Source organism: Pseudochaenichthys georgianus, chromosome 12 (genome assembly GCF_902827115.2).
Source record: "Pseudochaenichthys georgianus chromosome 12, fPseGeo1.2, whole genome shotgun sequence".
NCBI lineage: Eukaryota > Metazoa > Chordata > Actinopteri > Perciformes > Channichthyidae > Pseudochaenichthys > Pseudochaenichthys georgianus.
The window spans coordinates 18,098,524-18,111,806 of record NC_047514.1 but is presented as its reverse complement, the minus strand read 5'-3'; the positions used below and the strand labels follow the sequence as shown (position 1 = coordinate 18,111,806).

Here is a 13,283-nt window from a genome sequence, read left to right as displayed (position 1 = left end):
GATAGCTCATATATGGGATTTCAAAGGTCTTTTATTTTGAAACTCCACATCAGAATGTCCTGATTTTTTCTGGGTGAGTAGATGGGGTGTCCTTCTATCACCCTGCAGTGAGATGAGTCTTGAATCAGGGAGAGATTTCGTTTTATTCTTATCTAAACACAGGACTGATAGCTCATATATGGGATTTCAAAGGTCTTTTATTTTGAAACTCCACATCAGAATGTCCTGATTTTTTCTGGGTGAGTAGATGGGCTGTCCTTCTATCACGTTGCAGTGAGATGAGTCTTGCATCAGGGATAGATTTCGTTTTATTCTTATCTAAACACAGGGCTGATAGCTCATATATGGGATTTCAAAGGTCTTTTATTTTGAAACTCCACATCAGAATGTCCTGATTTTTTCTGGGTGAGTAGATGGACTGTCCTTCTATCACCCTGCAGTGAGATGAGTCTTGCATCAGGGAGAGATTTCGTTTTATTCTTATCTAAACACAGGGCTGATAGCTCATATATGGGATTTCAAAGGTCTTTTATTTTGAAACTCCACATCAGAATGTCCTGATTTTTTCTGGGTGAGTAGATGGGGTGTCCTTCTATCACCCTGCAGTGAGATGAGTCTTGCATCAGGGAGAGATTTCGTTTTATTCTTATCTAAACACAGGGCTGATAGCTCATATATGGGATTTCAAAGGTCTTTTATTTTGAAACTCCACATCAGAATGTCCTGATTTTTTCTGGGTGAGTAGATGGGCTGTCCTTCTATCACCTTGCAGTGAGATGAGTCTTGCATCAGGGAGAGATTTCGTTTTATTCTTATCTAAACACAGGGCTGATAGCTCATATATGAGATTTCAATATGAGATTTCAAAGGACTTTTATTTTGAAACTCCTTACATTTTACATTTACTCGTGGTAGTTATACGTAGTTTGTTTTAAATAATTATTGATCACATTATATAGTACATATTTCTTAATTTAATATGTTTGGTTTGTTTTTATAGGTGCTTTTGTTATTGACCGAGTAAGCGCTGGGATTTTACCGTAATGCTTCTAATATTCGCGCACCCCAATATCACGTGCGGGCTGGCTTGACTGTGTTTTCCCAAGTGGAGGCTGGCTTGACCGCAGTAGTGTTGGCAGGACATGAATTAAAATGTCTAACTCGGACTTAATTCATTTTAAGGACATTTCGGCCAGGGGTGTAGAGCTATATTTGTTTAAGCACCGGATCGGCAAAACAGGAGAGTGTGTGCACCAGTCTGCCTTGATCTATGAATTAATGTCCGTGACTCTCAGTATCTGCTGCTCGCAGCTGTTTTATAGAAGGAAAACCTCCTTCACTTCATGAAATCTCTGCAGCACCAGGAGGCAGCGGGAGGGTTAACTCAGCCTCTGAGAAGACGAGTGCGCCGCGCAGTGCCTTTCACGCACCGCCTTTCACGCACCGCCTTTCACGCACCGCCTTCACTGTGTATACCTTCAGAAATAATCATTAGTAAGGCTAAAGAGCGACCGCAGGCTGATGTGTTTTAACCACACACACCTAGATATACACACACACACGCGATTTAAACCCAGACTTTTGTTCCTCCATGTTTCGTTGTTATTGTTCAATTGAGCGGACCCGCGATTTTTTTTCAAACGCTTTTTTGGTCCATCTGCGGCGGTAATAGGTTTTGTGGGCTGTGATGATTCGGCTGTAACTACTTGAATATTAAATGTTGAGAGCAAATCTTTCCACCAATAATTCCAATAAGTAATCCAAAATGTATTCACTTCAGGTTTACGAAAGTAACTGTCATCAGATTACTCGTTTTTCAAATGTAACGCGAGCTGAATACAGTTACTTGATTTTTGTATTCTGATTACGTAACGCCGTTACATGTATTCCGTTACAACCCAACCCTGCTCTTATTATACATCCATGTGTGCACACAGTTCTGCCGGTAATGAATATTAGGATACATTTTGTGAGGAAACTTTTCCACCAATAATTGCAATAAGTATTCCAAAATGTATTCAATTCAGGTTTACGAAAGTAACTGTATTCGGATTAGTTGTTTTTCAAATGTAACGCGAGCTGAATACAGTTAGGCTACTTGGTATTTGTATTCTGATTACGTAACGCTGTTACATGTATTCCGTTACAACCCAACCCTGTGTACAGATCATCAGTCCTGTGTACAGATCAGTTCGATAAAGTCATGCCAAAACAGAGACATTTTACACGATAAATACGGGTTTAAATAGCAGCATTTGCCACGGAAGGTGAGTGGCAGCTACCGTAAACGTTCTCTTACTCTGGCATCTTGTGGCAACTCCCGTTGAGCAGCGGCAGATGCCTCGGCAAGTTGTGGCACCTGTGGCATATGCCGGAAGTACTTGCCACAGCTACCACAGAGTAGCGGCCTCTGTGGCATATGCCGGAAGGACTTGCCACTGCCTGCATATGCCACGAAATGAGCCAGGCCCTACTGCCTCTGGCTGGGTGCTGGCAGGTGGAGGGCAGTGATCCCTTCCCTTCTTCCCTCAATCTTTGAGACTAATGTAAGTAGAAGACATGGCACTGTACATTTTCGAACATTTAAAATATTATACCACTTAAAAATAAGAAATATTACTTTTGTTACTAAGAGTTCATACTTATTATACCTGTGTCACCTTTCACACTATAGCTGTTGTAGGGGCTAAGCCAACGCTTTAAGCCTCTGAGGATCCGCTTGGTGTGTGTAATTGACGCACACAAGTTTTCTGCCGAATAAAGGTCAGAAACAAAGTTTCCAGTTTGAAACGGACCATTTATTTCCATTTGACTGGTTTCCATTTACTTGCTTCTTTCCATATTCACCACACGATATTACTGTTTACACAATACCTTTGCTTTGCTTGTAATCCCGTGTTTGTGTGTGTGTTCTCCGTGTGTGTTCTCCGTGTGTGTGCTCCTTGTGTGTGTGTTCCGTGTGTGCTCCTTGTGTGTGTGTTCAAAAACTGTATGGGCCTTCCGGCGGAACCTCTCCCCAACACACATAGGTTCCTACCTTTATACCCACAGTTAATTGGCTCCTAGAGCTATGTGATCATGAGCTATGGGCTTTGTAGATACAGGTCCCGGGGTGAATCGTGGTGCAGGGGCCCTTCTCTTTTTGACCACAGGGCGATGCACGAAGATGGTGAGTATAGCCTCTGTTCTCAGCCTAGTCTTGCCCTTTTTTGTCTTGACAAACTGGTCTGCATCAAAATGTGCCTGCGGAGTGACTTGAGGTTACTTCACACACAGAACAACTCAGTTTTGTCTGCCCACATACATATTCCATAGTGGTTGAATACACAGTATTAGGAAACATTTATACTTACTGGACATGTTATACTCATTACATACTGTATATAAAATATGACCAAGAATGTGAGACAACTTTATAGAAATTCATATCACATCTGTTACTGATTTGTCATACTTTGTTAAACTCACAAATAATAAAGTTCCATAACTTCAGTTGGGAACAAAGACCACACCTTATCTCCCCTAGGCAATTTCCCATCCAATAGGTGTGCTGTGTGTATAACCCTTTCTCCTGTCTGTTACTCCCTCTTTCAGCACAAGAACCAGAGGGGGATTCAATGGAGCCTGAATACCTGCACTGAGACCCTCACCCTGCACCCTGAGTCTCAACTCTGTGTTTTTCAAGCCTTTCCCTGTTTTTTTGTATTAAACAAAACATTAAGCTTTCCCAATGGTGTGGTTTTCGTTTGGTGAAAAAGTGCAAATGCAGTGTTTGTATATAATTACCTCACATATTGTTTTGCTGTTGGTCGTGAAATTGCTCCTGCTGACTTGAGCCAGACATTTTTTCCTCCGCTCTGTGTCAGTGGGGAAGCCGTACATTCGTACTCCTTTCTCTGAGCGATTTGAGCATCCCCAGGCAGCACAGCAAACCATGGTGGCGACTAGGAGGCAGCACAGCAAACCAGGAGGAAAAGGCACAGACAAACTGTGCAAATATGCTATTCAATGTGTATTGAACTCCATGTATTTGCAATGGATGTTCCTAAAACAACACATTTAACATCATCATCATCATCATGCTGCTGCTGCTGCTGCTGCTGCTGCTGCTGCTGCTGCTGCTAGTCACCTGTAGGTCTCCTGTCCTTTCTGAAAGCCATAAAGATGACATTAGTCATTTAGATAACTTGTGTCCTCAATTACCAGGGGATTACTGAAACTACCATGAATTTAAGAAAATGGTAGAAATGAATCTAATCTGAATTTTAAAGCATTACTTTAGATCCCCTCCCTCTAAATGTATCAATAAACATTAGAAAGTGATGCTCCTGACTACCATACAAGTTTAAGAAGATAATATTGGTTTGAAAGAATTCAAAGCTATAAATAAACAGCAACAGGCTCTTTAACCAAGGCACTGTTAGCCTAACATGTAAACTAGTTGTTCACACTAATCCTAATATTATTACTTAATATTAGCTCATTCTATTTTATTTTTTAAAACATATTGATGTAAATACATACACATATCGATTTGTTGTATAAATATTGCAAATCAAAACCTTTATTCACTAATGATTACCAAAAATCGTAGTTCTATCTCCTGTTATCAATGCATTCACATTGCCCGCCATGAACTTCCGGGGAACGATCCTCGTCTACATGAACCACGTGACGATAACCGTTTTTGGACTTCCGTTGTCGTAACTCTTCTATTATATGGCTCTGGGCCTACCTGCCTGTCAGCCTTCCATCGGGGCACAAACTTATCTCGTGCCCTCATTGGTCATGTGCGCGTTCGTGTGTGTTGGAGGAGGGGCTCTATAAGGAAGTGGCAGATTTTCTCCGGTTGTGTATTTTCAAATTCTTGCGATCTCGATCCGGTTTCTCAAACTTACCTACCCCACCTTTAAACGTAAAGCCATAATAACAAAACAAATAATATTTTATTATGCAAATTACAACGGAGTTTCACATAAATCATGTAAAACAACTTTAATAAGAAAAAGGCCCCGTGGCTTTTTATATGAATACGATATTATTTATTGAAAATGTGGGCAAGGCTTAGAATGTGCTGCTCTAAACAGAGCTTCGTCGACGTTCATCATGTCCCTCTGTTGCTTCTCAAGGCCTTAATGCAGGTGGAGCTTAACAAACCAGTCCAAGCACAAGTGTGCCTCCACTCTCATTAGACATGGGGAGTGGGCCGACCCTCAATGACTGTGGTCATAATGAGATTGTCCCCCTCTTGTTTGCATGTTGTTTACCCATAATCACATACAGGATTAAACTCTCAGGCAACTGTGGCATCTGCAGCAGCTTGTAGTGGAAACAATGTAATTCTTTCCGGATGTTCTACCTCTGGTTAGAGGAGTGTGCTGTTTTATTTGTTTGTTTGGTAGTGGCTGTCTGTTGTTCTGCCTCCTGATCAAGACAGGACTCCTGCAGACCCCGACCCAACGTCTCGATGGGCAGGAGCAAGGATGCAACGCCACCCAGCAGACAGAAGATCAAGTAAAACGACAAGGTCGCACTCACTGATTGTCTGAGCATCACCTGAAACCAAAACACAAAATGTGAGGTGGAGAAACAAACAGCCTGAAGGAGCCAAACTTGAGTGTTGCTGGAACTAGTTTATTTCTAAAGTGCGAGCAGAGATGGTCACTTATGCCCCTTTCACACCAGCGCCTTTTCAGCTCCGGCTCGGAGCTAGAGCCTGAAAAGCGCCGGGTTTTCCAGTTCACACCGGAGCTGCGCCGGCTCTTAGCTCCGGAATCCGCTTCATTTCCAGCTCCAAAAAATTGTCGGTCCAGAGGCAAGAGCTTTGGAGCTAAGAGGTGACGTCGCTTACGTCTCTCTTACGTCGAGGCGTGCAGGAAACTAAACCCACCTCCCATGGGTCGACTGTTATGCCTGCCTACAAGCAGTAGTGCCTATAAACACACTTTATAAAGTCAGGCAACACTAACCAGGCTTCGTGTGGTTCTGTTTATTTGTGCCTTACTTTGACCATCCGTTCACTGTTATCGATCATTGTGGAGAGAGGCAGACGTGTTGTTTTGTATTATTGCAGCTATCGGATGCAAGTAGTCAGTTTAGCTTCGGTTGCTATGCTAACATCACCCGTTTTATACCAGAGAAACTTTCATAACAGCGTTGTGATACCAAACAGTGTCAATTCAGACTGACACACATTCACTTAGGCTAAGGGGAACTGGGGAGATGCATCAGCTGCTTGTGTGAGTCGGACAGTGAATACTTTAGAGCGGCCGCTGCAGTGTGAGCTAACCGGGAGCTAACGGGAGAATAAACTCCCGTGTAAGAGCAGCCAATACTGCAGCGGTCGGTAAATGCTGCAGAAACACATTAATAAACAATGAACCACGGCACTCTGGAGCAAAGTATAAGGTTGGAGAAGTCGTTATTCAATTTATTCTGGCTTCGTGTGATTAAAAGCAACACGATCATCGACCCGACGCAGTTGTTGTTGTTGTGAGCTGCCGTAATGGCTGCCGTTGGGGGGCAAATCAGCGATGTAAACGGTGACGTCATGACGCAGCAAGGGCAGCTCTGGGGCGCCAGTGGGCGGTGTGCACAGAGCGGGAGCTGAAAAGGGAAACCGGAGCTGAACCAGAAAAGCTCCCGCTCGGAGCTAGAAACTGAAAAGCGCTGGTGTGAAAGCCGCATTAGAGTTTGTTTTGTTTTTATTATTTTATTTTCTCATTATTCATTGTCTCAAGTGACTTGTATTTCTTGGCTGCATTGACCTTATCCTTATTTTTTATATTTTTCAGTTTTTCTTTATTTGAATGTCTATGTATCATTTTGTAAATCTTTTTTAAAAAAAAAGAAAACAGTTAAAGTTGATTGAAATTATTATTATTCTTGTCATTTTGCATACCTGTGCCACAAAGGGGGTAATCAGGGCCCCCACCCTGCTTACCGCACTGGAAGTCCCCATTGCTAAGGCTCTCGTTTCTGTCGGGTACACCTAATGTGAAGAGAGAGTATTACGGCCAGACCAGTTCAAGTAATCTAAAAACAAATCATTGCTGTTAGCGTGGTAAAATGGTTTGTAAACCTACCTCTGGTGTGTAAACAAAAGCAACTTGAAATCCTGCAGAGATGAAGGCTCTGGCAATAAATATGCAGATAGTAACAGATAGCCTGCATGGACAGAAAGACAGACACAAAGAGTTAAGAGGTCAGTCATGATGATTTGATATTTCGCTGTTATGCTAATGTGACAAAATAACACAAACTCACCTCCCGATACAAGCAAATAAGGGCAGTATGCACAAAGAAAACATGAAGAAACACAGAGCCAGGCTCTTCTTTCTGCCAATACGGTCAATTGCAAAGACGATAAGTAAAATACCTGAAAGAAACAACAAAAACAAAACCTGATGTGGCAGTAAAGAGTTGTACAAACACAGTACGCAAAAACTACAATTATGCACCCTAAGCAAGGCAAGTTTATTTATATAGCACTTTTCAACACAAGGCAATTCAAAGTGCTTTACAAAAAATGAAAGACATTAAGAAAATGGCATTTAAAATCAGTCATTAAAAAGAAAAGACAATAAAATAAACATTAAAAGAAAAAATACATGGATAAAGTTACAGTGCAGTTTAAGATGTGAATAGTTCAATTAAAAGCAGCGACAAAAATAAAAGTCTTCAGTCTGGATTTAAAAGTAGTCAGAGTTGCAGCGGACCTGCAGGTTTCTGGGAGTTTGTTCCAGATATTTGGAGCATAATAACTGAACGCTGCTTCTCCATGTTTAGTTCTGACTCTGGGGACAGAAAGCTGACCAGTCCCTGAAGACCTGAGAGATCTGGATGGTTCATCATTTAGCAGGAGGTCAGAAATGTATTTTGGGCCTAAACCATTCAGTGCTTTATAAACCAGCAGCAGTATTTTGAAATCTATTCTTTGACACACAGGAAGCCAGTGTAAAGACTTCAGAACAGGAGTGATGTGATCCACTTTCTTAGTGTCAGTGAGGACTCGAGCAGCAGCGTTCTGAATTACAGCTTTCTAATAGATTTTTATAAGCGACTGCCTTAAACAACACCAGCTGACCTGCGACGGAAATAAACGAGAGCTTAGAAATCAACAAAAATAAATACGTTTAGAACACTATTCAATAAAAGGTATGTAAATACAAATGCAAAGTGAGCTTTATTTGAAACATATTCCTTGGCATTAATATGTTTTTACATCTACTTTACATTTGTCATTATGGCTCCTCAGTGGGGTATTGTATAAATAAAATCTATTGGTTCTTGAATTTAAGCAAAAAGTATATCCATGTTGTGAAAGATTTCGTTATGGATGGATACTAAAATATGGAGGAACCTGTATATCATCCCAACACTGTTTGTGGCAGCAGACCATGGAAGTCTTTACCAAAACGTTTCAAGTTACAGCTCTGAAAACAGCTTAAGAGGAGCGTTTTACCTGGGAATTCAGCCAAGGTGGTCCATAAAATGTCTTTGTAGTCACTTGATGTCAAATATTTGCATTCCAGACTACAGCTTGCTTCAATCTTGGCCCCTTGAATTGCTATAAAGAAAAGGACGGTTGTTTTTGTTGTTTGTTCCAATTTAAGAAACAAAATGACAATGAGTTGCTCCTACCTGTACATAACGGTCCAGCTTGGAATAGCTCAGTAGTCAAGAGTACTATCCCGTAGTAGGAGAAGGCATTTGCAAACCTTTGGATAAAATAACAACACAGAGTTCTAAGTTGTGTAGTGTTAAATGTAGCCTTTTGTTCCAACTACTATACAAGACAAATTACATTACATTACATTGCATTTAGCTGACGCTTTTATCCAAAGCGACTTACAATAAGTACATTCGACCAGGAAGACACAACCTTGAGGAAAACAGAATCATATAAGAACATCAGGTTTCAAAGAACCAATCGTTTCAAGTGCTGCTCAACTGGCTATAGATAAGCCAGTCCTTTATTAGTATATAAGTGCTCTGTTAGCAGTTCTTTGTTAGTCATTCTATCGCTCGAAGTGGAGTCGAAAGAGATGAGTTTTCAGTCTGCGCCGGAAGGTGTGTAAGCTTTCTGCGGTCCTGATTTCAATGGGGAGCTCATTCCACCATTTTGGAGCCAGGATAGCAAACCCACGTGTTTTTGCTGATGGGAACTTGGGTCCCCCTCGCAGCGAGGGTGCAGCGAGTCGTTTGGTTGATGCAGAGCGTAGTGCACGTGCTGGGGTGTACGGTTTAACCATGTCCTGGATGTAGGAAGGGCCAGATCCATTCGCAGCATGGTACGCAAGTACCAGTGTCTTGAAGTGGATTCTAGCAGTTACCGGAAGCCAGTGGAGGGAGCGGAGGAGCGGCGTGGTGTGGGAAAATTTTGGAAGGTTGAAGACCAGACGAGCCGCTGCATTCTGGATGAGCTGCAGAGGTCGGATGGCACATGCAGGTAGACCAGCCAGGAGGGAGTTGCAGTAGTCAGACAAATCTCAGCATTATGTTACCTGGTCCGCTAGGAACCATCCACTACTTTTGTAATACTACCTGGGCAAAGGTGTGCACCGTGTTAAATTCATTTGAGGTAATTTGAGTAAGCACAGTTTTATTCAGGAATATGTAAGCAGAATAACAACCAAAATAAAACATTTGGACACTATATTTTGACACAGGAGCCTCATTCAGTTAATGTTGCATTCAAGTCTTTACTCCCAGACTAATAACCACAATACAACAAAGTGAACCGCAAGGTTTTTTCAACTTAACTGGGTCGGTAATCCAGACTTGACTAAATAACTACCTCTGACTGAAATTCCAGATGAAGAAAAGTTAAAGAATAGAGGGAATTAGACACAAACCATATAAACCAAAGAAGCAGAGTTGTCTTCCGATACTGAGGAGTGAAGAGATCATTAATCCTTCCACGCTCATTCTGTGAAATGACAAAAACAGAAAGTGTATTTCTTAGTCTTTGTAATCAAGCATTGTTTTGGATACTCATCTGCTCTCTCTGAATAAGACAGGAACATACAGTATATGGCTTAACTGACCTGTTGATTGCCGACAAGCTTCCCTTTAGGCATAGGCTTGCCATTGTCTTTGGCAATGCGTGCTAAAGTGTCCATGGCCTTCCCTGTTTTTCCCGTCAGGAGATGAAAGCGAGCACTTTCAGGAAGCCACTGTGCATCACAGAAAGCTCAGTCAAGAACCTGAAAATCAGCTGTCTTTTATTGGAATTACCAAAATACTTACATGGCAGAGGCATAGAAACACTGCCATCGGTAAACTGGAAAAAAAGAGCAGCCACCTCCAGCCCAGAGTGGGCATTATCAACAGAGCCAGGAGGACCTCGAACACAGAGCCAATCGCCCAGAACACCTAAAGCACACATTACATGAGCAGTATATTAAGTCGGTTTAAAGGTTCAACACTGGAATAAAGTACAAGTCATGCAGTAACGATAAAAACACCAAAGTACCGCAATCAGCATGATGTAGGTGCCTCTGGACTTCACTGGAAGGAATTCAGAGTATAGTGTCACCCTAAAAAGAGACCACATGTTTGTTGCAAATCATTTAAAGGCTATTCAAATGTGCTAGTCCGTCATAAAAACAGAAGTTGAACTTACGACTGTGGAACTCCTCCAATGCCAAAGCCTACAAGGCCCCGCAGAAACAGGAGCCAGCCGTACACAGGAGCCAAGGAACTCAACACGCCGTAGGTCAGAGCCCAGCAGATAGACATCGTCAGACCCTGAGACAAAAAACACACACGTTTAAAATCTAATCATACATTAAAAACAATAATTCATAAATGAAAATCTCATAAAGTAGACTTACTGTTTTCCTGCCGTACGTATCGGACACATTCCCCCATAAAGGTGACCCGATACCCATTCCTGCAAACACTACCTAAGAAAAAAAAAGAGTGAACATCTTTACATATTCTAAAATGTAAAAGTTGTGGAAATAACATGCAACCTTGCCACAATTAGCTTATCGCCTTATTCTAGGATTTATGGACATTAGCTCAGTTTTTATGCTGGGTTTCCCCAACCATTATAAAACTTGGGCATCGCATTATATGCATTTTTTTTAACAGCAGAAGATGAGAGTACATTTGTATTCATCGTTTTGGTGGTGTGTTTTAATAGTATTTATGTCTGTTATTTTTCAGGATATTTTTGAATGTTTCCACATTTCAATTCCAATATCTGATTATTATAAATCTAATCAATAATATTGTTAATCACAATTATTTCTGGATAGTCAACAGTCCAACAAAGGTAGTTATTGTGACAGGTCTAATACAATGTTTTTAAAAATATGTGAAATGGACTTTACCGATGTTATGAGAGCCACTTGGTAGCCGGGCAGCTTCCACTCACAATGCAGCTGGGGGGCCAAGATACTCAGGATCATCATCTCCATGGCGTCTGCAACCTGCTCTCAGAGAGGCCCAGCGCTGCATGAGACACATCTATTTTCTGGAATTCAGAGGGAAATCCTTTCTGCACGTTTAAGCATTCTTACCCATGAAAGTCCTGTGACGACAGACATCTTCCACTGGAACTTTCCAAAGCCGATCGCCTCCAGAGCTTCGTCCACTGTGAAGGTTTCTGTGAAAGGGAAAAGAAGACAGTGACTGCAGGTTTACTGTGAATAAATGTTGACAGAATGGCTCAATAATCTTACAAGCACAACATAATGAGATAAAATGATGGGTAAGTATGAAATAAAAAAAATGATTTCAAAGATGAAGCCGACTACACTTAATCATGCCTTGTGTAAAAAGAAAAAGCACATCATTGAGGTATTTTGTCTTTTAAAATAATGTATTCTTAATGCTTCTTTGTACATTGTATAAGGGAAATAGTAGACTTTCTATGCACATTTTTTTTACAGCTATCACTACTAATACTTCTACAAGCAAAGCATTATAATAATTGATTAAATATGACAACATGTTTTTAGATGAAACTAACAAAAATAATACAAAGAAATTAAATGATCTTTATGCTGACCAACTACAACATTAAAGCACTGCTCACAACATAATGCATCAACAAAAATGATGGAAACAATGTAATGATGAAACCCTGACAGTGGCCATTCTGTTGCATGATGAATACATTCACTTTTAGCAACCTTTCGAATGCAGATACATTGTGGTGTTTCAGTATGGCATAGCTACTTTTACCTTAGTCAATTCAGAAGAGCTTGTATCCTTCATGTGTACAAACATGACAATTAAGAGTGATCTACAAACCCTCATGTTGATCCAATCCACACACGGTTGCAGACTGTCTTCCCTCTGAGTCCACTCCTGCCGAGGCTATAGTGCAGATCCCATTATCTATGCCCTGGTCCTCATCGCTTTGACCCACCAGATTTACCCCACTCCTAAATCTCAGTACACCAAAATTAGACATTCAGGCCTTAGTCACAACATTTCCTATTGCATCACAGTTTATTTCTATGTGGCAACACTTTGATATGTAAACACAACAACAGGTTCCATGCTACCTGTTAGCATTACAAACATGAAGAAATGCAGAAGTAAAGTTATGTGGAGGATTTACCTCCCTTCATGATTGGTCCTCCGCTTGTCGGTAACATTGTCTTTTCTGCTCCACAGGTCCATTTCAGGTTTAAGTGTTAAAGAGCTGTGACTTCAATCACACAGTTGAGCACTGATCAAACCTGCTGCTCCAGTCAGTTTGCACTGAGACACCTTATCCCAGAACATACCTTAGGTAAAGAAAGGGGCGTGGTCAGACCAGGAAATAACATTGAACTGTTGTGCAGAAGTGAATCAGAATCAGAATACCTGTTTAGAGAGGCGAAGTCACGCCCATCTAAATTATGTTTTGAAGTCAATGGAGAAAGAAAACTTATCTTTCGATCCCGTTTGAATTGTGCCATGAATTACACATATGATGTTTGTCAATCTTAAAATATTATTTCCATATAAAATAAGTCACAGTTTGTCGTAAAACTGTTGAAATATAAGACTATGAAAAATATGCAACAAGAAAGGCTACAAATCCCAGAATCCCGTTCCCGCATGCTGGCTCTTACGGAACCGACTAACTCCCCTTTTGTGTATGTACAGCTCTCAACATGCCCAGACTTGTAGTGATTTTCACGTCTTTTAAAACTTTCCGCCTCATTCTGAAAGAAAGAAGTGAAATGTGCCAACGTGACGGCCGTCTTGGTGTGTGGTGCGAGATGGGAGTTGTAGTTCATTGAGCAGTTTCACAAAAAAAAAGTGTTACTTCACAG

General features: G+C 41.1%; 1 protein-coding gene across 1 annotated transcript; it reads right to left on the bottom strand.

The window, feature by feature from the left end:
• Positions 1–5,043: 5,043 nt before the first annotated feature.
• Positions 5,044–12,723, bottom strand: LOC117456445 (synaptic vesicle 2-related protein-like). Its single transcript, XM_034096334.2, has 16 exons — positions 12,581–12,723; positions 12,268–12,401; positions 11,532–11,617; positions 11,343–11,441; positions 10,839–10,910; positions 10,628–10,752; positions 10,478–10,541; positions 10,252–10,377; positions 10,050–10,178; positions 9,858–9,931; positions 8,644–8,720; positions 8,465–8,569; positions 7,267–7,378; positions 7,086–7,167; positions 6,902–6,991; positions 5,044–5,556 (listed from the first exon to the last, which is right to left on the bottom strand). The coding sequence occupies exons 1-16, from the start codon at positions 12,640–12,642 to the stop codon at positions 5,356–5,358; spliced, it is 1,638 nt and encodes a 545-aa protein (XP_033952225.1). The 5' UTR covers positions 12,643–12,723; the 3' UTR covers positions 5,044–5,355.
• Between the last annotated feature and the right edge of the window lie 560 nt (positions 12,724–13,283).